The 25,421-nt window shown below is 36.5% G+C and overlaps 2 protein-coding genes across 3 annotated transcripts in view; one reads left to right on the forward strand and one right to left on the reverse strand.

Annotated features, from left to right (window-relative positions):
- The first annotated feature begins 911 nt into the window (after positions 1-911).
- On the forward strand, positions 912-11,484 carry LOC113505959 (spatacsin). The gene is made up of 15 exons (XM_026888844.1): positions 912-1,383; positions 1,642-2,056; positions 2,694-4,579; positions 4,660-4,830; positions 4,946-5,140; positions 5,379-5,661; positions 5,739-6,677; positions 6,924-7,084; positions 7,255-7,416; positions 7,489-8,025; positions 8,438-8,635; positions 9,121-9,375; positions 9,620-9,888; positions 10,314-10,460; positions 10,778-11,484. Exons 1-15 carry the CDS (start codon positions 1,207-1,209, stop codon positions 10,848-10,850), a joined length of 5,868 nt encoding a protein of 1,955 aa, XP_026744645.1. The 5' UTR covers positions 912-1,206; the 3' UTR covers positions 10,851-11,484.
- A 445-nt stretch (positions 11,485-11,929) lies between these two features.
- Positions 11,930-25,421, reverse strand: part of LOC113505993 (sn1-specific diacylglycerol lipase beta) — a 35,156-nt gene continuing 21,664 nt past the window's right edge. Inside the window, exons 6-13 of one of the 2 annotated variants that reach the window (XM_026888859.1) lie at positions 21,653-21,776; positions 19,809-19,932; positions 19,468-19,593; positions 19,269-19,361; positions 18,636-18,790; positions 18,053-18,208; positions 17,050-17,162; positions 11,930-16,160 (exon numbers count right to left, since the gene is read on the reverse strand). In XM_026888859.1, the coding sequence (XP_026744660.1) occupies positions 15,986-16,160; positions 17,050-17,162; positions 18,053-18,208; positions 18,636-18,790; positions 19,269-19,361; positions 19,468-19,593; positions 19,809-19,932; positions 21,653-21,776 (1,066 nt within the window). In that variant the 3' untranslated portion in view covers positions 11,930-15,985. The remainder of the gene's footprint in view (positions 16,161-17,049; positions 17,163-18,052; positions 18,209-18,635; positions 18,791-19,268; positions 19,362-19,467; positions 19,594-19,808; positions 19,933-21,652; positions 21,777-25,421) is intronic. The other variant, XM_026888862.1, reaches the window with a different exon arrangement.

Below are 25,421 nucleotides of genomic sequence, written 5' to 3' on the forward strand. Positions count from 1 at the left end.
CCATTGCGCATCGGGTAGTTTTGGGAAGCTGTCAGTCCAGGAATCCCTACTCCCTCCAGAATTGCAGAAGTCTCCTGGGACGTTCCAGGCCTCGAAGCTCGGTGTACCGAGAATACCGACCCGGTAGTTTGTGACCCCCGAGCATTCCACAAGCACGTGATCCCAAAAAGTAGTATAGTAATATAGTATGGTAGTAGTAATACAATATGTGGTGCGTGAACCGCTGATTCTTCATGTTGCAGACAGCCCCTACATAGTGAACTATCTGTTACATTGATGGTGAAAAGATGGTTGTTAAAATGGTCTTTAACAGTTCATTATTACTGACTCTCGAAGTATTGGCTTAAGGTTTAGTAGGCTATTTATCTTTTTTGTATTATAACTATATCTTGGTATCTCTCTGATGCTAGATTTGGTGATAAAGAACGTTTTTAATAATTTCCGCTATAGGTGATTCATCTTTGATAACAAAAAAACCTCTTCCTCCATAATTTTCATCTTAGTGTCTATGGCAGATTAGGGGGTATGTTATTAAGGGAGAGTGTCATATTTGTAGGGTATGATTATCTTTTCATTGCAAGTCCATTCATTCAAAAGCGTATTTCTATATTGGTACTAATGTTTCACAGGTAATTGCATTTTACACAGATTTACTTTGATTCATTCTACTCCTGAACTCTGTTTAAGTGAAATTTTGATGGTTTTGTGGTCTTATTCCTGCTGGTAATATTTTTGACACTTAAAGATGTCCATTGGTATGACTTCTATTTTACTTGGTATCTTTAACTGGGTATGACCCGGGATTGATTTGCCTCTCATAATGTGTAATGCTATACCTTTGTCTAGAGCGCATTGCATATTATTATCGTTGTCGTTAATTTTATTAGTATTATTATATCTAGCAATACAATGGCATTGCGGGTGATGAGGTTATTTTATTTTTACTTATACTGTACTACTTGAAGAATGAAATTTTCGTGCTGGTAATAAGTACATTACTGTCACTGTCAGCTGCACTACATAGTAAATGTATTGTTCTTCGTGTTTTGAAAAACAAACTTTATTTGTTAAGGGTTACGTTTCATAATCAATTCAAAGAAAACAAGATTTAACATTGATATATTTTTGTTTTGTGCGAAGATAGTTATTCATTTGCATTTTGTAAAATAATAATAATTGAAACGGTGCTTCAATGGTGTGGTAAATATGGAGGGACTGACACAAAATGAGAAAATTATATGGTCATGTTGGAAAGAGAAATCTCCTAGAGATGTGGTCAGGGAGGCTGCTGCCAAAGGGACTCACATTGAGCTGGCTATCAGCTATCTTATGGACAAAAATGGATGGAATGAGTCTACTGCCCGAGATTGGTTTCTGGCCGAGGTGAATGACCTTTATATTTACGTTTTACATGTTATCTTACATCTGTTACTAGAAGATATCATATTTAAAAATAGTAGTCCTATAGAAGTATCATTGCAAGGCTATTATACAGCACTATCACACTCTTTGTTTCTAAATAGTTGATTATAGGTACTATTCTTTCCAATTGAATCTATTATTAACTATATTGAGGCACACCTTGATTTAAGGCTGAATGTTATTGGTATAAACAAATTAAGTCTTCATTGAACTCCTCAGGTCAAAGCCTGGACTGTCCAGCTCTTATCAAGAAAGCAAATCTTCAAAGTTCTGCACATACTAAATAAAGTTAAGATAAACCCAGAACAGCATTTAATGTCTCTTGCTGAAGACTCCGCTCAAATAGAATACAGAGATTTCATTGTAGAGCAGATCGAAAAGTTAGCAAAGGACATGAACAGTGAGAGCTTATCGAAATGGCAAAACTTTAAAAGACATTGGAACCTTCTGCGGTACCTAGAAAAGTCTTTTGAGTGTGACGGTACTTTCAAGCAGAACAAAGTGTTTGGGACGGGGAAGGAGCGGATTGTTGTTAACGAGAGTGAAATAAAAGCTTTGACCATTGAGAAAATTGAGAAATATCCACAACAATGGAAGAGCAGAATTGCCACTGCACTGTTTTTTAATTCATTTGGTAAGTAAAACTAAGTTTTGTTCTCCTATTTCTTTGTAACAAGTTTTTAGAGTTATCAAGCAACATGTTAACAGATTTTTTTTTTTGCCATTTTAAGCAATATGCCTGATTTTGATGCATCAGAAAACATCTTTCTCTTTTCATTATTCATATTGAACACAATGCAAACCAAGTTCCAATAAAATAACTTCAGAAATTTTAATGATAGAGTAATTGGTTGACAGACACAAGAGTTTCCGTCACATATCTAATATAAGTATTGTTGTAGATAATTGTTCACAGTTCAACCTTACAAAACATGAACTACATAGGTAAATATAAGTGCAACTCGGATTCATATAGGCATGTGATAAGAACAGAATTATTTGTGTGAACAAATAATTTATGTTAATTAGTTAATAGTGTTGTTCATAGATTGCTAATATTGGTTTGGTTAGTGTGTTTGTGATCAACAAATTTATCATGTCCAGTTACTATGTACTTAGGTTTGAATTGTTACTAGTCTTTTTTTTAAATTTTTACTTTGTGTTTTGCATTTTGGACCTTATCTCAGAAGCATAAAAGCTAAAATCAAATTGCAGGCATTTTGTATTGAGCTACTGTTGATTTGAAACTAATGATATACATTTTTTTTCAGAATTTTCTCTACTAGATTTCTCAGCACCATTTGAAATGTGGAACTATCTAGTAGAGAACAATAAAGCTATGATCTTAGTCCGCTGGATCAACGTGCAGACTTCCGAGGTAGTCCGCGATATGAACGCCCGATACAACTTCTTTAACAACGACGGTTTCGTGAAAAAGCTCCTGAACGTCGACACTATAGGTTTCGACACACACGTGTTGGAAAACCTCGACGGTATATTCCGTAAGTGGTCGGTCACTAATGAAATGATCGAGAACATTGCCAAAAGCAACTGCTTTGATTACACCAAACTTTGCATTTACGACACTTTGTCCTCATACGGCATTGTAAATGAGACCGAACGAAACAATCTCTATTTAATTCTCTCAAGATTGTCACGCACTCAAAATTTGAAGCTAATTGACGATATTTTTACTGAATCTTGTTCTACTATCAGTAGGGAGCATTTTTATGTCGAGCTAGCAAAATACTGCGTCAAGAATAAGCTGTACAAAGTATTGACTTTATGCGTTGAAGGTAATATATTAGATACAGATTTATCTGACGTGGAAAAAGAGGCTAAAGATTGTATAGAACTGTGGTTGCTATTCAAGAGCATTGAACAGACATCCGACAGACAAAGTCACGTACTGCCAGTTTACAAAACTTGCGTTCAAATTGCCAACGAAAACATAGATGACTATGTTTCCTCTAACCCACACTTAGTCCTCGGAATGATACTTCTTGAAGATACTAAACAGCTATTTGATATATTCTCCAAAGAAGATTTTTTACAGTTCAAGGACTTTAAATTGCCAAACCAAATATATAAGGATAAGCTTCCACATTTGTATAATGTATATAAAAAGTACTCTGATGTTAACCAAACATATGAGGCAAAAGATGTGAATGTTTATCAGTTGTTATCTGGATACCGAGGTCTAGATGTGTCCAAGATATTTGAATTTCAACTGGTGAACCAGAATACTAACAGTTTGATTACTGATAAACCGGACAGACGCAGCTTGGGTAGCCTGCTGTCAAGCGACGTTGATGTTAAAGCGGCCAGTATAAAAGCTTTAACGCAAAGAGCTATGGAGATGCCCGACTTCGCCGACGAAAAGTTAATGAAAAAGTATGGCTATGTGGCTAAGCTGAACCATGTTTACTACTTAAAACAATATCGACCATGCAATGCAAGTCAAGCGTTTGTCTCTCAACAGTACCAAATGTACAATCGCTTGCAGGAGAAGAGTGTGAAGAGTGCTTGCTGCGAAGCTCATGCGTTAGCTTTACACAACTGGTTCGACGGAGCTATGACGGCTTGCACAGTATCTTTCATCGCTATGATAGGATGTAACCCGACCAGATGCAGGGTTCATATTTCAGCTGCAAAAATGATCAGACATCACATGATGGAATACAGAGGGTATCCCGAAGAAAAGGCAAACAAAATGGTTAACGAATACATGTCGAAATTAGTTCAGAGCAATGACGAGGCCGCTAAAGAGATGTTGCGTTACTTGGAAGAGATAACGTTAAGTAAACTGGCTGAAAGTCAGAAGTTGGACGGGAAAGTCGATATGTCGCTGGTTCTGTATGAATCTCAGACGATGGTGAAGTTTGCTACGTTGCACCACCTGCCTCTACCGGAGCAGCAGCTAAGGGAGTTCGTGAAGGCTAACTCTTGGTTTAACTTTCTCCTTTTCGGCGACGTGTTCCGATACCCTCTCAGTCAGATGTTGCAGCTATCTCAGGAGTTCGAGAAGAAGTCGTATGCGGAACACTTGAAGCATATTATGTTGCACAGGAGCTCTGAAGACGTGTTTGAAAAGGATACGAAACTGAGTTCCAGTAACGGCCAACGCCGAGCTTCAAGGATGAACTCCATGGAAGTTGTGAGTGTAATTATGTATTTTTGTTGCGTACAATTCTGAATCATGACGTATTTATGTATTTTTTCGTTCTTTTTTGTTAGAGTCCAACCCAAGGATGTAGTTTTGAATTCCCTACGAGTGCATACATGGGTCGTGAGCTCTGGGAAGTGGCGGCCGCTTGTCATGGCCCCGAGGACCCGCCTGCTGCTCTACTTAGGGCCGCAGATATATGCAGGGAACCTCTTCTCGTTCTTATTGCTAGTTGTTATGAGGTAAGCTTAAAAAGAAAATAATAATAAATCCGACTACGAAACTAGGCATCTTCAAATTTTTTCTCATATACTAAGTGAATATGTGTGTATGAATATACGAGTATTTTATTTGCAGCCAAATGCAGTGGATGTCCTATGGCCTCAATGGATCTTATCATCGTTGTCTCCCAGCGCCCGATCTCAAGACGTACTGCAGCAGTTGATGACACAACAGCACGCGGCCGCTGAGCAGTTCCAAAAAGTTGCCGAGTTGTGTTTATTAAAAGGATATATAACTACGCTGCATGAAGCCATGCTTATCTTTATGCCGGTAAGTTATACATGTTATAGTCTTTCTTTCTTGAACTTAAATGGTTGGTAAGAAGAACTTTCATTATACAATGTCTGACAAGTAATTAGGGTTACAAAAAAGTCAAATCAATTTGTACGCACTTTTGATGTGTTAGTCTAATTATCCCAAATTAGCCTTTTGGTACCTTTGAAGTCAAATAATCAAACACTTCTGACAAGTTCAAATCTTTCCTTCTAATCTAATCTTGACTTTACAGGAGAGCCCTCTTACTCTTTTCACATCGTTCCTCCACCGATGCATCCGCCATCACACTTTCGATGCCGAAACGAACAAACTTCTAACCAGCTTCCTGCAACAATCGCAAAGGAAGTACAGCGTTGGTGGTAGTGCTACGCCTTGGCAACTGTCTAAGGAGGCCTTACAGAAGGTAGCTGTGGCGCTCGTCAAAATCGCTTTGACACATAATTTCGATAGCGCCTATCATCAGAGGGAGTTCCTCAAATGCTTAGCTGTGAATCAGTTCGAGAAAGGATTAATGGGTAAGTATTTTACGAAAGTTAAACAGACTTCATTTTCTTTGGATTATGATTTTCTCATTTCTACTTTCCGTTTCCAGTCCCGTCACCAAAGTTTTCCACGTTGTACGAAATTCTTCAAATCTCAATGGAAACGTCATTAGCCGTCAACATCTCCAAGATGCTTCAAGATGACTCCCAAAAATACTTAGAAGAATGCGTAGAGATGTACACAATCAACAAAAATTACGACGTAGCGTTAAAAATTGCAAAGTTATCCGGCGTTTCATTGCTTAGCTTCAATAGTATCTTGATAGTGGAATGGTCGTGTAAATATGAGAATTTAGTTGCAAAAGATGATATGATAGATGAAAGAGCTATAACATTCTTTATAGCAGAGTGTAGCGAAGCCTTTAAGAAGGCGGCGGTCTCATTCGCAGAAGCGACAGAGTTCCTTGTGTCACACGTTAAACATATCTCGGATACGTCTCAAAAATTCTACGCATACAGAATAATAATGAGTTGGTTCGAAGAAAACTTGGAATACGGAAGAAGACGGGAAGAGATTGAACACCTCATGTGGGACGCGTACTTCAAAAGCGAATCTCAAAGTAGCATCTTCCTAAACAGTTACCAAAGCACTTTGCACTTTATTATGAACGGACAGAAGGATCCTAATATTTCGAGTAAAATTGGGCAGGCGAACGCAGAAAAACCATTCTCTATGATGCTAGATGAGATAGAAATAGAATCAGATGTTAGTAACATAGAAAAAGTGGTTCTTTTAGAGGAGCCTGAAGCTATTGACTGTTGGAGACGAGTTATGAACCAATTGCTATCATTGAAACTTTTGGTAGACGCTTTCAGGCTTTCAGCTTTATTTAAGAGCCCACCGGAATATAGGTACAGACCTCCAGCTTGTCCGGTACAGATTGTGAGGACTTGTTTGAAGCTGGCTGAGGGAACGTGCTCGCCGTACGAATTGCCGCAAGAATTGAGGCTCGTTATATCCTCTCCTATGCTGCAAAATAAATTGTCCAGTAAGTATTGCTTTATTCAAAATCATAGCTATACACTCGCCTTATTAATTTTAATTTTATACCAGTATGTCCTAGTGTTAGACATACTGAAAATGAAAATATGAACGCAGGACCTCTTTCTTATGATCATTTTCTTTTATCTGGGTTGATATAGGACCCATTCAATTTGTGCTAAGCAAAGGAATATATAAATTAAGAATTACATATGTTTGTATAAAACTACCACTCTAATGGGAAAATTTTCAGTATCAGGTATATCAGACGCCAGTTTTGAAGAATTGGTGGTGATTCAAGAAAAGCAAGAGAATATACCTGAAAGCGCCCACCTAGCAGCTCGCGAGGAAGCAGACAGGCTGTCAGCATTAGACGCACTCGCTGTTAGGAGTGGCCTGACGCTTGCTAAGCAAGTAAGGAATTAATCAGAAATACTATTAGACCTTGGGGTTAAACACCATCTTTAAGTAACTCTATGCCGTATAGTTTCCCATCTCTTCCATCCATAACCGCAAAAATATCTAGGGATCGTAATAATGTTATGTTCGAAATATGGTGTTATTTTTTTTTTACTTTTCTCTAGGTAGCCAGTTACTTCCGTATAGCGCTACAAATTGGTTGGGACTACACGTCGGTCTTGAAGTATCAGAACCGCGCGGTTGATTTCATCAACTTAGTCAGTGGACGAGCCAGAATGTCACTCGCCAATCTTGTATTCAAGACATTTAATATTCCATCGAAGCAGGTAACACAATATTAATCCCCCGAGTCTTATGTTACTTTGAAAGGTTTTTCGAATATTTTTATAACCTTTCAGGTAGCTGAATACCTCTGCAAAGAAATAGTTGCAGCTATAATATCTCCTCACCTGGTGAAAACATCAACCTTCAAGCAGAAGGAACATTTCCAATACACTCTCTGGGGTTACGCTCTGAACGCGGACATAGAAATGTTTCTGAACATGCGTCCGGACGCCTGCAGTCACATCGGACGACTGATCCTCGACCACCTAATGGCCTTCCAGAAGATCTACAAATGTTCGGGGAATTCGAAACAACCCGACAATTTACTCGACGACAGCGGTTTGGATGTCGAGAATTTAATTGATGAGGAATATCAGAATGTTGAAGGTGATGAAGCGGAATCCGTTCTTACTGAGGAAGGGACTATTATGTCTGCTGAAACTGAGTCCGTGTACTCAGTGTCCACCGTCTACACAGCCGGGAATAAAATGACGAGAGATTCCAGAAGAAATCTGTTTGATGTCATCAATAAGAATAATGTTCATATACGGTATGAGGTTAAGTCGAATATCAGGAAGATAACTAAAGGCGCGAAATTGTCAACCAAACAGGTAAGACCCTAGCGCCCACTTTGCCATCTTTGATAAAAAAAACTTGTTTTCAGAATCATGGATAGCTAGGTTTCTTATGTATTTAGAATACATTTTGCGCTCTTGCAATCCAAGCGAAGTATTTATTGTAAAGCAAAATATTTTAGCCATTATATTATATTTTATTGGACGATAGTTACCAATATAGTTTTATTTGACTGCACGGATAGCCGAGTGGCTGAGGTCACCACGCCAAACCCACAGAGCGTGACGCGTAGGACAAGCGTTTGTGTGATCCGCGAATGCTTGTCCTGAGTCTGGGTGTCTTTGTACATGTGACTTGAATGTTTGTGAAACCCCTCGCGATACAAGAATTTTAATTCCTTAGTGCGGGAGTCGTTTTCTTTTTCAAATATAAATTTCAAATTACCAGGTGAACATAATCTGCCTGGAGTTGCTAGTTGTCGCTCACGAGTGTTTCGCTTGCGCGTGCGACACGGAGGGCGTGGCCACGGCGCTGCGGTCCGCGCAGGCGCTGGCGGCGCGCCTGCTGGCCGCCAGGTCGTGGAGGCTCATGGTGCGTCTGCTGACCGGCCTGGCGCGGTATACCGAGTGCGCTTATGTGTTTCAAGTGAGTATTTATATAGGCTACTGGGTCCTAATGCTAGGCAAAGACATCCACCAAATTCTACCACGATTCTTTGTCCTTTCCCCTTGGAACCAGCCGTAAGCGTTAAGAGCGCCTCGCTACCGCTTCCTAGGCCGCCAACAGCGATGCTGACCATCCGTTACCTCCCATTAGAATTTATATTACGGAAAGTTTATCTTTAAAATTTAAGTTGCTTAGAGAGAAAATTACTTTAAGTTTTATTTGTTGTTCGTTTACCTAAGGTTTGGACTTTGCGTTAAAAATACGTTTGTTTGCCACAATGTCACCTAGCTATTTAAGGATCGCTAGACTTGAGAAAGGTTGAAAAAGACAAAGGAAAAGATTTTGAATATTGCGTATAGAAAAAAAGGGACTGGTAGTCCCTTTTTTAGCTGGTGGTAGCTCAGTAAAATAATAAATATTCTTATATAATTTTGGACGTTTTTCAATCAACTACGATGTTCCAGGCGTTACGTGACAACCATCAATTCGAGTTCCTTCTCGGCCAATTCGACTACATGCTTGGTCAGCAAGTTGATAAGATCGCTGAGTTCAAACAAGGCTTACTGGACTTCCTGAAGACCCACTGTCCTGGCGACACAGACACCTACATAATGGTCGCCTTGCATTTCAACATGTATGCTGAAGCCGCTAATGTCAAGAGGAAACAGGCGCTGAATTTGATTGATGATCTGGAGAAAATGGCGCTCGATGCTGCGAAGGTATGTGTGGAATGTGACTAGGAAAGTAACTTGTAAGTTTGTGCGGTAGTCAGTCGATTAATAAATTAAAAAGTGTGTTTTTTCACACCTTGGTTAGAGTTTTAAGGAAAAAAAATCTTACACAAAAGGTGTAATCTAAGAAATATCGAAGTCTTTATCTTTATTTCGGTACGTATCCAATTGGTGAATATTGATGATGCCAAACCGAAGACCTTAGTAGAATACTATGACTTTTGCGTTCCAGGCCACATCAAAAAAACCGTTCCAACCACCCACCTGGCTACAGATCCACGACAACGTATCTACACGTTCCCTCCTAGACACAGCGTTAATACATTGCACGGACGCAGCCGAGCTCTACCTTCAGGGCGGTTGTACCGGCTTCGCGGGGGAGATGGCAGCACTGGCGCAGCAGATAGCCCTGCAGATATCACTGTTGAATGCCTCGCCTACGAGACTGATATTAAATAGGAGTACAGAGCAAATGTATAGACTTGTCAGTGAATATCTGAGGTGAGGATTAGTTGATGGTGTTCTTTTTATAATGCTCTAGATTAGTTTTCCCTTACAAACTACTAGGTATCCTTTGTATTAATGGATGAGGTCCCCTGGATGTCCTATAACTTAACCTATAACCTTACGTTTTTAATCTTTAACAATAATAAAATTAGATACAGTAGTACGTGCCCCTGCGTGTTATCCCCTATGATTAGAAATCATTAACACTTTAAAACAATGTCAGGGGTTTTAAACTTTGTATGAAAGATTGCAACGCATTGCCATATACCGACACAAAAACGCGGATGACGTAACACTACCCATTCCCTCCCCGCCCTTCCGATAATGTGAGTGTCCATGAGGATTCCCCCGCCTTACCAAAAAAGGGGTTTTAAACTTCCCAATACATTTTCTTACTCTTTGAAAAAATTGTTTTCTAGTTTCATGGAAGGCCTAGTCCTGCTAGCGGGTCGCGGCGGCGAGGCGTGGCGCGAGCTGTCCTACCGCCGCACGCTCACCAACGACCAGGCCTACCTGCGCGACATGGCTATGTATAGACCTGATGTAGCACATGACTTCCTAAATAGGTAAATTTAATTGCAATTTTTTATTGTTTATTTATTATACTCTTGAAATTTTCACAGATAATGTATGTTGGCACCGAGATACATATAGCTATGGTTGGAACACTTGGTACCATAAAAAAATTGATTGAATGGATTTTGTTTTCACATTTGTTTTTCTCCGTCCAATTTTAAACGAATCCTCAGTGATAACTAGCAAATAACCAGTTTAATTACGTATGAAGAATTCTCGAGGGCCAGCTTTATGGTTTTATATTTCATTGTCATCCTCAGGACTTTTGATCTTTGTACTAGTCTAATTAGCTAAGTAATTATTTCAGATACAAGACGGAACGCAACAAAACAACAGTGTCACAGGCGGCCATGACAGAGTTACGCAACCTCTGTAGATGATACAAACCTCTGTGAGACAGATCTCAGCTGTTTTAATGCTCATTCGTAATTATTATTACTATATTTCATGTATTTTATACTAAAGGGCAAGTTGCCTAGGCTATATAGCTCTGGTACCCTAAATGTACGACCTTTTTCATATATTTCAGGGCGTGGCTTGGACATGTAAATGAAAACAAAAATTAATTTATTTGTCCAAGGTTGTCAGGTGGCACTTTTCGAAGTGAACTGAAGATTTCTGTCTTTCATTATTTCTGTATGATTTATTGAAATATGCGTACGTACTTGTCGCTGTGCAGGTGTGGTCATAGGTCTCAAGTTCCATGTCATACATGATCATCTTTCTCCTAGTCTTAAATGGGTGTGCCCGAAAGCTGATTTTATTTTGTAATTGATAAAATGATAAGTGACACGTAGAAGTTACATGACTTTTGAAAAACAACTCGTTTCTGTGCTGAGTTTTCCATGGAATTTCAAAAAAGAGATAGCAGGCCGATTTGGACATCTGCCTTAAAACAGCAGCGAAATTACACCAATTTATCGATAAAGAGGATCTTTGCCCAACAGAGGGATAATTAGTAAATAAGTTTGTATAATAATGTACCAAATATAATATCTTACTAAATTGCTTCAATGCGTATTTAATTTTGTTATTTTCATTTTAAATTTTATTCTATGTAATTTAAATCGATCGCTGTGATAATTATTTGAATTGACTGATGAATTTAAGTGTATTTTTCTATCATGTTTAAAATGTAATAAATATACCTACCTATTATGGCTTATCTTACTGTATTCTTTTATTAATTTATACTGACGATATTCGTCGCGCAGTTGATATTCGCGGTCTTGCATTTGTAGAAAAAAAAAAAATGTCATAATTGGCGTTATTGGCAGTATTAAATTCTAAGCGAAGTCGACTTGACATTCGTAGTAAAGTGCACTTGACATAAGTAGCAGAAGATAAGATGACGTCACGTGATAGTATTCCAGTACTATAAAATAAACCAGTCCCCGTGGAAGAGTGGATATTTCCATTGACGGCGACGCTGACATTGATGATACAAAAAAACCCAACATCATACTTAAAATAGATTTTATTTATAAATTAAAACAAAACCCAACACAAGACATTGGCTATACTCTATTACATAAGGTGAAAGAGATTATAAAGCCCTAATTTAGGGTACAAGTGAAAAGAACCTCAGTCCTTCTAATACTTGAACATTCACGCGATCCAGTACCAACATTGTGTAAACTATAAAAATACAAAGAATACAATAATTAAGTAACTTATCAACGGTACTGAACGCCAAAACAACATTATATACAAACATACGGTCAATATAATATATTATTTATAGCTATAAACAACTTGTCACAATAATTTGAGATTTTCATTAAACAATAAAAAAACGGGAAATGGGCTAGAGTTGTTGAAAACTATTAAGGCTGTGAGTAAACAGCAACTCTCTCCGGTATCGGTTTATTTTCTCTGCGCGCACCAACTTCTACAAATTCAGAGCGCACGCTTTATTTGCATTTTACTAACACTATAAATGGAAATTCATCGTATTGACCGTGACTGTTCCGCCTCGTACTGTATTTCTAAATATAGTGTAGAAAAAAAATGCTTATGAGAATATGAATAGCGTCATTTTAATCCAATTCCATTCATTCATCGGCCATTGTGAATAGTAGAATTGGGGCCCAGAACTCTTGTAACTGTGGAAGAAAGACGTGGCTCTACGTTTTGTAGCTCGCTTCTGTAATAATACTTCAGTTGCTTGTAAAGATGCTGCTTATGAAGGCAGCTGTTGCAGCGAAAGTGTATATAACAATATTTTTTATAGAAAACAATTTTCGTTGACTTTATAGTCCAAGTTTTTTATGTCCTGTAACGATAACATCTTGATGCCTTTAAACTTTTAGTATATTTTCAATTATCAAAAAACTTTAACTTAAAAATAAACCATAAAAAAGGATATAATTGTTACAGTTTCACCTCATAGCCCAAAACAATAAAAACTTAAACAAATCACATCTGTAGCGTGTAAACGACGGACTGAGGGCTACAGAATACAATTGGAATGTAAATTATTCGAAGTAAATGCTTTATTTACAAAAAATATCATCTAGAAAACGTTCAGAGTATATCTTTATCAAGTCACAATAATTTTGTTCCCGAAGTTAAAGTATGTAGGTATGTACACGAAATTTAAACTGTTATATCTATATTCTAGTGAACGTAGGTCCCTACGACGAACAAATTATTTTTATGAGGCCTAATTATGATTTAATAAACATTGGAGATGCATTTTTATAAACTTTGAAAAATGGTAATCTTTTGTACATTTTAAATTTCTTTGTTTTCGTCATCAACGGGTCCTGCTCTGACAAAGAGTTATGCAGTTGTGGAAGGGAGACGCAACGATTAGCTGTGTGTCGTGCCGTCTCGCTTCTACAAGTGCTCATAGGTCGCGGAAGGCCCCAATAATTTGACTTAGACAAAGATCTTTCTCTTTCGTATTTTTTAAATATTTCTTTTAACTTTATTTATGAAACGGATACAACGTTTAATAATTGTAACTATATGATAGTTTATCAAAAAATATAAAAAAAAAACAAATTGATCTACGATTATTTTACAAAAATACATCTTTACATTTATATAATCTAGGTTATTCCTAACTGGTGTTTAGGGCATTGGTGTATGGAAGCAATGAAAATAATTTATACTTATATGTACTTACATTAATGTAACTAGGTATTATGCAATGTAGATAATTTATTACATAATTGACTTCGGTAACATTGTAAGCTACATCTACGGCCTAGTTATTGTACTTAGTGGTAGATTTTGCAAGTCTTAATTAAATAACGAGGCTAAACAACAATTAGTTTAATAGTGCTAATAATAATGCGTAGACAGGTAATTGTTTTATGACCATTGCTCTCTTAAACTGCTATGTATGTTACCATGTAGGTAATGAACACGCAATGGAAATTGAATTTCATTTTTGTGTAACACGTCAATGAAAGAATGCAATATTTTAATACAGGCAGTAGAAATAAACAAAAAAAATATTATACCGGATAATTTAAAAATAGAATATTCAACATTGCTTTATGCATTGAGCAGTGTAAGTTATTGCTCTGAAGCAAAATGACTGAAATTCTTTGAAAAATATTTCATTATAAAGGAATTAACGATTCTTAAGGATGATATGTTACATTGGGACGAGGTACAGTTCCCTAGGGGCTCTGGTATACATGACGTCACAGTCTCCCTGGACAAATGATAGTCCGGGACTGATAAGTCCAACAGAATATTTAAGGACTTTGAGTACTCCTTACACTTTGTCATTGACAAATAATTTGTTTGTAGTAGAATAAACGTAAAAAAGTAGCAGGAATTTGTCGATTTAGCCAACATTTTTCTTTTGAATGTGTCAGAATGGCATAAAAGGGTGACTTTTGTCCGAAATGTTACCGCGGCTCCTGTAGACAATTGTGGACAAAAACCCAAAACGGGAGTATTTTGATGATTTCCAGTGCGGAAAAAGGGGGACTTTTAATGCTGCAGTATCTCACGTGACTTATGAAAAACTTATGCCATTTCTCCATGTTATTTAGCAAGCTTCAGAATTGTCACTTGACACAGGGAAGGTTCAATCAAATGCTTAATAATGCTTAATAAAATAACGCTGAGTCGGTCGCGTGACGTATGTATGTCAGAGCTTTGTATATCAGAAACCTAAAATATATTCTTATTCTATGTCTATTATGTACAAAATAATATAACACTTGCATATATCCACAAACATATCTCCTTACTTAATATTTTCATACTAACATCATCACAGTCTGCTCACAGGTCCTTAACTAATCTACAAGATAATTTTGACACTGGTCTATCTAGTCAATTTAATATCAATTTTATTGAAATTCTGAGTAATTTAGAGTTATGTACAAAAGTCGTAGAAATAGTCACCTGAGTCACGTCGGCTTAGGAACAATAAAATAAAATCACAATGTCATGATTCAGCTCGGATAAACGATAAAAATTCAACAAAAAAATATAAAAATCTTTCTCTTAAAATAGGATTTGTAAATTCTCTATACAATAAAGTTGTTCAAAATTCATAGACAACCGTAGGACAACCTTATTTTTAATGCATTGGTTTTCTGTTCTGTTTTTAAAAACCGTGTGGTTTAATTTTAGAATGTTATCTAGAAACTTTTATTTTTAAGATTTTTTGGCAACGAAGAGGTGTTCAGTGATACAAAAAGTTGTCATTGTGTTAAAATGTTAAAACAAGAATACCAAATAGAGACAAAATCTTAATATGTTCAACGAGCTGTCAAGTCATTTCATTGATTGCAACAATGCGCAGTTGCAGGCAATTATTTAGGCAAGTTACGTTCCAAAAAACTAGATTATTAGTAAAATATGTAATATTCTTACACATTTAGTCCACGATTCTGATCAGTCATTCCAAGTGTCTTTATTCATTAAATTACTTTTGTTCTCTTATTAATTAGAATTTGAAGATACCTAAATGTTTTGACACCCTTATATTTTACCTAATGTCTTGAGAAGTTACCAATACATTTAAAGTCAAGCTGTTGAGGCTGTGCGAGCGAGACAGCGCACTAAACGGCGTAGAGCGGTCTCTCTCTTGCACAGGGCCAACGGTTTTACTTTGATGTGTGGTGGTATATCCTTTACTTGAAATATAAGAAGTTTTAATAGTTTAAAAGTTTTGAACTTCATACTAAAATAACAACTAAAACTAATATACCTTATCCTTTTTGAGAGGTTGACCCTAAATCTTTTATCTTTTGAGTATTAACAATTCTCTTCTATTATTATGCCGATACACATTAAACACAATTAAAAAGGGACACTTAAAAGCAATATAACTTAAATGTCTGTGTGGTCATGGTATCTTTGAGCCATCATACACTTATCATAAATTGTCTTTTCATTCATAAAATTCTAAACTTCTCCAAGTGTAGTTGAAAACGCACCTTATTGTTATTCACATAAGTGCTATATTCCTTTGAACTACGTCTGTTCAATTTCCTCCGCAGTTGGTTCATTTGTTTCCATTGTCTATTTATATGCATGTTTAGACTGTGTGTGTGACAGTGTAGCGGTGTCGTTCGTCGAGCACGGTCCGTATGGTGCGGTGTACGTTCTCGGGGAGGTGGTCCAGTAACATGCGCGGCATGACCTGCAACTCCATGAAGTCTTCAGGACACGCCCACCGCATCTCGTACGTGGGCTCCGTGGTGCGCACTTTCCTGTAATTTTTGTTTGATTAGTTGCTGTTTTGTGAGCCCGATATCGAATAAAGAACTTGTCTTGTTAAGTTTAGAGTACATTTTCATTTCTTTTATTTTCATTAAAATAAAAACAACTCCCGTACTAATGAATTTTTTATCCTTGAATCGCGAGGTGTTTCACAAAAATACAATTCACAAGCACGAAGTTCGGTCTGTAATAATCTGTTAAAATATCATGGTTTATCATCGAAATGATAAGCTTTTTACTGTATAACGGAAAGTCATTAGATTAGAGAAAGCTTTGTAAAATGTGGATCTTTAGCTACTGCTAGCTGAAAATTGCTGATAATAAAATATCCTTTCGTAAACAATCGTCATTTTCAACCAAATGCTGACCTACTGAGAGCCTGTATGCTAGGGCAAGGTCCTCCAAAAAAGTTATGAATTAAAACATAAATTACCTTTCTTCATCTGCTCCATCACTGATCAGACATAAGTGAAAACGTGTGAACAAACATTAACTATAGTGAAAACAGTGTTTAAGAAGCTTCAGCGATTAGTCTGTGCTAATATAGGTATCAGAATTGTATACAAAAAGTGTTAGCGTACACAGCGTGCTTAAGTACAAGGTTTAACAGAAAAATAAACATGAAAATTTCCAAAAGAAAATTGGCATTATTGTACCAAATTACCCTAAGGCGAAGAAGAGGATTTCTATATAAGAAACAGCTTAGGTTGTATTACCATTACGTCATGTGCAATATTATTACAGTTTTTGTTCAAAAATTGTTCTGAATTTTCAAATCAATATTGCTTCTAGAATATATAAATTTATACACACTTATACAGCAAGGTGATGTGTCGCAAGTTACTGTTTACCCTTTTTAAACTATGAATAATAGCTTACTTTTCGATTCCCATGCGCTTTCGTCGCACGATGTGTAATATCCTCCCCGCTGTGAACAGTCTCGCTGAAGAGAACCTCCTCGCAAACACGTCTCGGGAAACTAAGGCGGCTTCCTACAATATGTGGTATAAAAATGTTATTTACGATGCAACATTATTATAAAGACATTTTTCAATAGAATGGGCAAATTTGAACGGGAGGTCAGTGAACTCGGTTGGTAAATTGACTGGTGTTTTGAGCCCATAATCGTCGGTTCTCGAGTTCTGTCTGAGGTTTAAATTTCCCCCAACACTATTTTTTTTTAATTAAATGCAAAAATTTAAAAAAGCTAAGAGTGACCAGCCTCATTGAGTAATATGAATATCAAGGTAAGGTTTTCTAGTTCCAGTTTTTTATTTTAATGTCTAAGGTCTAAGGGTAACACATTTCTTTTCTAATTGAACATTTAAAGAAATCATAAATATCCTTATAATAAGCCCTGATTAGCTTTCACCAAACACGTATGTTGTTAAATTCAAGTTTCAAATATTATAAAAAAACAGCATATATAGCATAAAGTAAATATAAAAGTGTAGGTAAAACACAAGTCCTTTACTAAATGAAACAGCAAATATTTGAACAAGTGCTAAAAAAATGAAAAATAAAATGATTAAATTTTGAACAAACTTTTCAAATCTTTTTTTAACTAATTAATATTCGGTTTCTCAGTAGGTATAATGGAGAAATATGAAAATGGAAAATTCATTGTTTTATTGTTAAGTCGGCAATTGTTAATTTTAGTCACAGACCCAAGTATATAAAGGAATAGATTATTGAGAAACGAACAACGAAATTGAAGACATTTTTTAATAACTTTGTCAACCAGGCCAATTGTATTTGCGTTTCAAATACCGATGCAAAAATTAATGAAAAAATAAATATATAGAAACCTTACCACAGCACGTAAAAAATAAATGCAAAGCTCACAGAAGCGGCACACTCTAGTAAAAAGGTTTTAACTGACAGCACTCACGGTCGAGACGCTATGCACCAATAGCGCATCGGCCGAGTCGTCGGAATGCTGGGCCTCCAGCTGCTCCGGCCGCCGCCATGTGGACTCCAGGTCCCGGGCCGGCACCCCGAACAGCGCGTAGCCGAAACCGTTCAACATTATCCGGTACTAGAACAGAAAAAAACTTGGGTAAGTAAGTAGAAAAGGATGTTATGGATATGGAATTTTAGCCATCAATATTGAATCAATATTGTAATTGTGGGGTTCTAGTGATTATTCTGTGGTGTAACTGAAAAGCTGGACACCAAAATGAAAGCAGTGGCTAGGCCTATCAGAAAAGAAACATGTGATATTTTAATTTGTTGGAGATTTCTTGGCGAAGTAACTTCAAAGCAATTTCTCAAAATTATGTTTGAGCTACACATAATTTTGAGTTTCTCCTTAGAGGTTGCTTTTGCATATTAGTAAGCTTTCAGGAAAGGCCTCATTACAGTTTATTTATGACCACTCTTGCTAACTGCAGTTTCATCTCAATTTTCTTTTACCGCCTGAAATTTTGACCGTTGGTCAGTGACTTTCAATAAATATAACCTACCTTTGGTAACTTGGTAGCGTGTATCGTCTGAATGATCTTGGTACGGAGGTTCTCGATGCTGTGCACCGAGAGTCGCATCACCAGGTCATCACCGACGCCCACCGTCATCACGAAGGTTTCTGTGAACCGCGCTGCTTCCCGGCTTATGAGACCAGCTGGAACAGACATGTGGAATTAAGCTTTATTTATATGAATCATGCCGTTTTTAAGTAAAACTATTTTTATGATCTTTGTCACCATGGTTTTACTAAGGGTTCATAAAACAAAAAAGACGAAATAGCGAAAAAAATCTTTATTGACGGTAAATAAGGTACTTAGTTCAGAATTTAAAGAAACTGAGCATTTTTGATCGACTATAAAATCTTTGTGATCAAACATCATCTTGTAGTTTCTAAGAATCTTAGAAGCACTTAAAAAGCTTGAAAATTGAATAAAGCTGATGTTAGTCGCTGAACTCCCAACAGGCTTTTAAAGGAATCAAATTCGAATTTCTATAAGACATTCCTAAAATTGTTTATCCATTAATGGACTGAGTTTCGCCTATACCTCAAGTTTAAATAGTCATTCGTCGAAAAGCGGAGAACGAGCTTTCTCAAAATAAATTAATATAACGAGTATATATTTTATATTTACCTGGAGTTGAAAATGCGAAAACTTTAAGGTGTGGATACCTCGGTCTTAACTTTAAAGCTACTAATACTGCTACTCCAGCGCCGAGACTGTGACCTGGAAAACAAAAGAGGTTTATAATTGCTCATTTATATCCTCTGGAGTAATTCTGTAAACATATATTGTACCTACAGCTACATAGTTTAAAGAGCGGAGATTATACCTGTGAGTATGAGGTCATAATGTGGGAACTGCTGAAAGGCTCTGTCCAACACCGGCAGCAGTCGTTTTAGCATCTTAGCGGCACCCATCGACATACCCTTGTGGGCCGCCGTGTCTTCTGGTAAACCTGACGGATTGAATGGTTTTTAATCAAGTTACTTGGCGGAGAATAAAAGTATTGCTGATTTAAAAAAGGAATTTAGCTTTTCAAGGGTAGTTGGACATAGGCCCAAAAGATCTGGTCCTCCGTCTTCTGCATCAAGTCCAGCAGTGGAGCTCGAAATGATAGATTGTATCCTCATAAAATTTCAAGATTAAAATTTTTAAGAGTAATGAACTCACCCTCTGCTTCAAATCGTTCTGATCCAGCGGTGAAATCCGTGAAGATGTCCCTCAATGAGATGGAACCTCTCACAGCGACCACTATACTTTCCCGCTCATGGTCAGCAATCACGCAGAATGGCAACTAAACAGGAAAAGAAGTTTCTATAAATGCAATTTAAAAAATAACCTGAAGTTGTGAATTAAAAAAATAGAGGAGAATTGGTCGGTGATACGACGTAATTTCTCATCAGGATTTTTAAATTTTTGGACACTTGATTAATGGATTAATTGTTGTATATAATTTCATTTCCATATTATTGAGCTCAGATCAGATGATAACGAAACCTACTTCGGTTTCGTTATCATCTGATAAAGTGGTACTTAAAAAGGCGTAATTATTGAAAAGGGGTTTTGAATCAAATTCTGTGTTCATATTTTATTTGTGTTTTACAGAACAAAAACACAGGAGTTAATTTAAGGTTCCTTTGATTAACTTGACAAATACTGTGATAGGTACCGAAAAAGAAGTTAGCAAAAACATTCTTGTTCTTATTTATTTTCGTATGTGTGGTACCTTGTGTCACGGTCACCTATTACTGCTAGTCACGTCATAGGCGATGACTTCACGTCGCATAAGAATCGGGGAATGAATCACGTTATATTTACATAGATCGCTATTTATAATCCTACGATACTAGGAAATTGTCTCGTGCGCCAATGTAATGTTGTCACATTTTTTTAGTAAATAAATAATCATTTTTAAATTTTCTTTTTTTTCAATATAAAGTATTGAGAAAAAGTATTCTGAGAAAATTGATCGTTCTTAAACTTTAATACAGTTTTGGCATCAAGCACTTTTATCCAAATAATATTTCTTAAAAAAAACTACAGAGTAATTTTTTTTTAATTACTTTTGTAGTTGCCTTTTACACTTTGAAATTCCTTTAACCCAATAACGTTTAGTTTTTGACTAGATCTCGACAAAGTAACTAAACTAAGTTGCATCGCTTCCACTCAACTAAATTACATTTGAGGAGCTTTCAACTTTCAGTCCTTGATCAAATTAAGAGAATTGCGGTCAACATGATCATGTTGTAATGTAATTTCTTTTATTCGGCGTATGTTTCACCTCCAAAATTGACAATCATTTATCGAAATATTAGAAATTCTCATTAATTTAACAAAAATTAATGAGAATTCAAATTACTTTTTTTCTTATAAATTATAATTAATAAATTGTTACTCTTACAGTGAGTAATAATATTAAGTGTATGTAGGTAGATCTTTTTTACAATATTTATAGTCTTAAGTATGTGTATAAGAATTTGTATATAAATACGTGGGAAACGATTTATCCCTTTCCTATTTAGATAAATGATCACTAATTTTAAGACGCAAAAACAACTGGTTTATGTGTTGTTGTTTAAAAAAAAAAAAGCCTTCACGAAAACATTAATACAAGAAAGATGTAAAATCTTTCACCACTAATACGCGGCATTTAAACTTTCCAACGCCTTTCAAGATTAAAGGGCCTACTTCAAAGTAAAGGGATGGAAAGAAGTCTGTAGACATGGAACGTAGACGAGTGGAAGGAAGTGCCACAACAAGACGGCCAAAGCCTCTAAATAAACTTGACAGATATCAAATATCAAACAAGTTACACTTGAAAAGTCTTTTTCTTTCTACCATTGATTTTGAGTGTCGAAACCGTAAACCGTTTTTTGTCTTTTTCTTAAATACACAACAAAAAGCAACGAGATTTTGATAGCAGATCAGCTAGATTGATCGTCATCCTACAGCAACGCACTTAGCATAGCATTTCCTTCGACTTCTATTTTCTTTTGTAACTATAAAGAACGTACTTCAAAGACTCGGTTGTTGAAAGAAGCGAAGATGATATCGTCGGCGGCAAGCTTCGACATATACTTGACGCCCGCAAAGTTGCACATGCAGCAGTTGTCATCCGTCACTATGGAGTTCTTTGGTCTGTGGACAATAAGAAAATGTTATGACACCGTATATGAAAAAGGTGGCTTTGCGGATCCCAGCGCATTAAGGAATTTAATTTGTATCGCATTAGGTTTCACGAACTTTCAAGTTAAATGCACAAGACAAGCATTCGTGGATCCTACAAATTCTTGATCTATGCAGGAATCGAAAGCAATAATGGCAAATATATTTTCGTCCGTCGTTAGTGTGAAGAAAGAGAGCAAGATGAGCTCGTGGCTAAGCTATGACCGCATAAGTGAAACGCTCACAGGTTAAGCTATGCTTGACGCGGTTGGTCCGAAGATGGCTGACCATCTGTGTCATAGCGAGTTCCTCCGTGTTTCGGAAGGCACGTTAAATTGTGGGTCCCGGCTGTTACTCCTACATCTTTGACAGTCGTTACAGGTAGTCAGTACCTTGAAAAGTCTGACAACCAGTCTAACCAAGGGGTATCGTGTTGCCCAGGTAACTGGGTTGAGGAGGTCAGATAGGCAGTCGCTCCTTGTAAAACACTGGTACTCAGCTGAAACCGGTTAGACTGGTAGCCGACCCCAACATAGTTGGGAAAAGGCTAGGCCAATGATGTTAGTGTGAAGAAAAAATTAAAATGGACTCTAGACTATTATATATTTTGTCACATTTAAATTTAATATAAAATATGGGCCAAGGTTGGGAGCAAATTGAGCGTTTAGCCTAAACTACTTTACAAAAATATCCCAACAAAAATATTTATTTTATTTACCAAATGCTTACAAAAAATGCGTTTGCGCCGAAAAGTTTCTAAACTCTTGTGTAATCTTTTGATAAATGAGTCCAATTTGTCTACTTTGACGAAGACAAAAATGTCTAACAGATTTTCAGGACTTCAGTTAATTAATATACAACATGACCTTGTGAAGACATCTAGCCTACTTCACTTCTTAACATAGTAATATTATGGCGGTTGTGTTAGCGAGATGCTGCTCTACTGTGTGTATATCACTGTCACGCTCCCACAAAGCTCTACATCCGCAATGATATCACTGCTGTGCTGTTAGAAATGGCAGTAGGTCCAGTCTGTCAGTTCAAAGTTATTTGTATTTGACTTTAAAAGATTAAAAATAATATCCCAACCCTTCCCTATCTCCTTACATTCCCTTTCCCCTTTCCTTTGTAACACGTTAATGCAGTTATTGACAACATTTTGTGTACGAGGAATTTGTGTCATTTTTAGGGAAGAATTCGTTTCACTTAATTGTGGTCAGTCTTTTTGACGTAAAAAACGTTCTAAAACGTGCGGTGCCTTTGTTTGTCAAATTGCATGTAAAGTATTTGTAACAGATTTCGTGGTAAATTTCAGGAAATGTAAGTATGTAGTTAAATTTCATTCATGGATGTTTCCTCGTATAGTTCGAAACTTCGCCTATCAAAAGAGGTTAGAGTTTAATCATAGATTTGCTGCCTTTCTACTCTTGGCGTAATAATCGATCAGGTAGTTTATAGCCGGCCTATTTCTAGATCATCTATATAACATCCTAAAAATAACTATTATCTTGTTAGAAATAAAAAGATTAAAATACAGGATGTTTTGAAAAATGTGTTCGATTAATTAAGGGGATTATAGTTTAGCGTCAAATCATTAAAAACTTTCGTTTATCTACTGAAAAAAAGTTTTTTTCAGGATTAATTTAATCATTTCAAAAAAATATCGCACAAATTACCTATGATAGCACTGAAAACTGAAAAACCATTGGTCCGATACGTACAACTTGCTTGCTAAAACATCCTGACGACCTCCGTGGTCGAGTGGCATGAGTACCGGTTTCAAGGTGTCTCTAGCTCTGAGGTCCCGGGTCCGATGCCCGGTCGGGTCAATGTAATAATTCACAATTTTACATTGTCTCGGGTCTGGGTGTTTGTGGTACCTTCGTTGTATCTGAATTCCATAACACAAGTGCTTTAGCAACTTACTTTGGGTTCAGAACAATGTACGTGATGTAGTCCGCATTTAGAAAAAAAAAATCAGCCTTCCCCTAAAGCGACACTACTTTAAGTATAGCATATCAAATAATTATCATCCAAATGAATAAATTTGTGCAACTCCACACATCACTTAATAACTTGCAATACCAGCCAAAGCTGAATCATCGGTTGCATCAGCCCGTGGTCTGATTCTAGAAAGTCAATACTTATCTGCTGATTACGAAGTCCTAAGAAATTGTATAACCTAAGAATGAATTTATTTGATCTACTTTTGTGTATCTCATTTTCATAGCTAATTGAGGTGACATGTTTTGGATTCGTGTCAAATGTAGACTTACATTTTAACCGGCTTTAAAATGGAGGCGCTGCTCAATTCGCCTTAAAGTCAGTTGTAACTGCTTATTTACTTATGCAGGACAACACAACGTTTGTCAAAACATTTGATTCAGACTCAACACTCTACCGATTAATTCCTGGGAACTTCTCAATAAATATGTTTAAATAAAAAACGATTTTTTATGCAATTTATGACTTTAAAAAAATAAATAAATATTGCAATTTTAAGCGTATTTCGCTCTTTGGTAACTTGGCAAGGGACCATTGACAGTGTTACCAACGGTGAACTGCGTTTGAGTTAATTAATTGGTCAATTACAACAGTTTCTAAGCATGATCTAATTTAAATCGATATCTCAAAATTACCATGAACACCTGTGCAATAGCAAGCATTAATATTCATCACTTAGTTCTGACTCATGGTACCTATTCCAGTGATCTTAGATATACAGTGAAACAATGGAACGTGATCACCATGGAATATCTCTACTAATGTATAAAGCTGAAGAGTTTGTTTGTTTGTTTGAACGCGGTAATCTCAGGAACTACAGGTCCAAATTGAAAAAATCTTTTTGTGTTGAATAGATCATTCATCGAGGAAGGCTTTAGGCTATGATCATCACGCTACGACTAATAGGAGCGAAGATACAATGGAAAATGTGGAAAAAAACAGGGCAGGTATAAATCATAACTTATATCTTCTACCCACGGGGACGAAGTCGCGGGCAACAGCTAGTCAATGATAAAATTACAAGTACAAAGTATCAGAAAATGTATTATTGCGGTATCTTCCGCATGCTTTAAAGTTTAAGATATTTGACTAAAAATATCTCATTAGTTACTTACCTACGTATTTTTGTTTAATCAATAATGAAATTTTAAAGCTAGTGTAACGTATGGAAATGGTCTAGAAACGTCACTTGTCGGTAAAAAATATCTACCGATAAGTGACGTCACAAGAGAATTTAATTTTCTGCATCATCTCATTTCTTGTTCACAAGATAAAAGAAAAAATTACGAGCTCGATATTTTTGTTTAATCTACTTTAAGGAGTGATTTGACTTTTCAATAAAATACCTAGTCAAAGTCGAAAAATACCGTCCAAATGAAGTGGACACGAATTAAAAGTAAACTAATTAAAAAATAATTAAGTATTAAAACAAAAGAACCGGTCGCGCTGGAGAGATTATGGAGAGGCCTATGTCCAGCAGTGGACTGCTATAGGCTGAGATGATGATGATGATGATGAAAACAGAAGAACGCCTGCCATAAAATACCTAATTAAAACAAACTCAGTTCACTTCATAATGTCTTTACAATACGTGTGACAGGTAATTTGTTATTA

Source organism: Trichoplusia ni, chromosome 2 (genome assembly GCF_003590095.1).
Source record: "Trichoplusia ni isolate ovarian cell line Hi5 chromosome 2, tn1, whole genome shotgun sequence".
Lineage (NCBI taxonomy): Eukaryota > Metazoa > Arthropoda > Insecta > Lepidoptera > Noctuidae > Trichoplusia > Trichoplusia ni.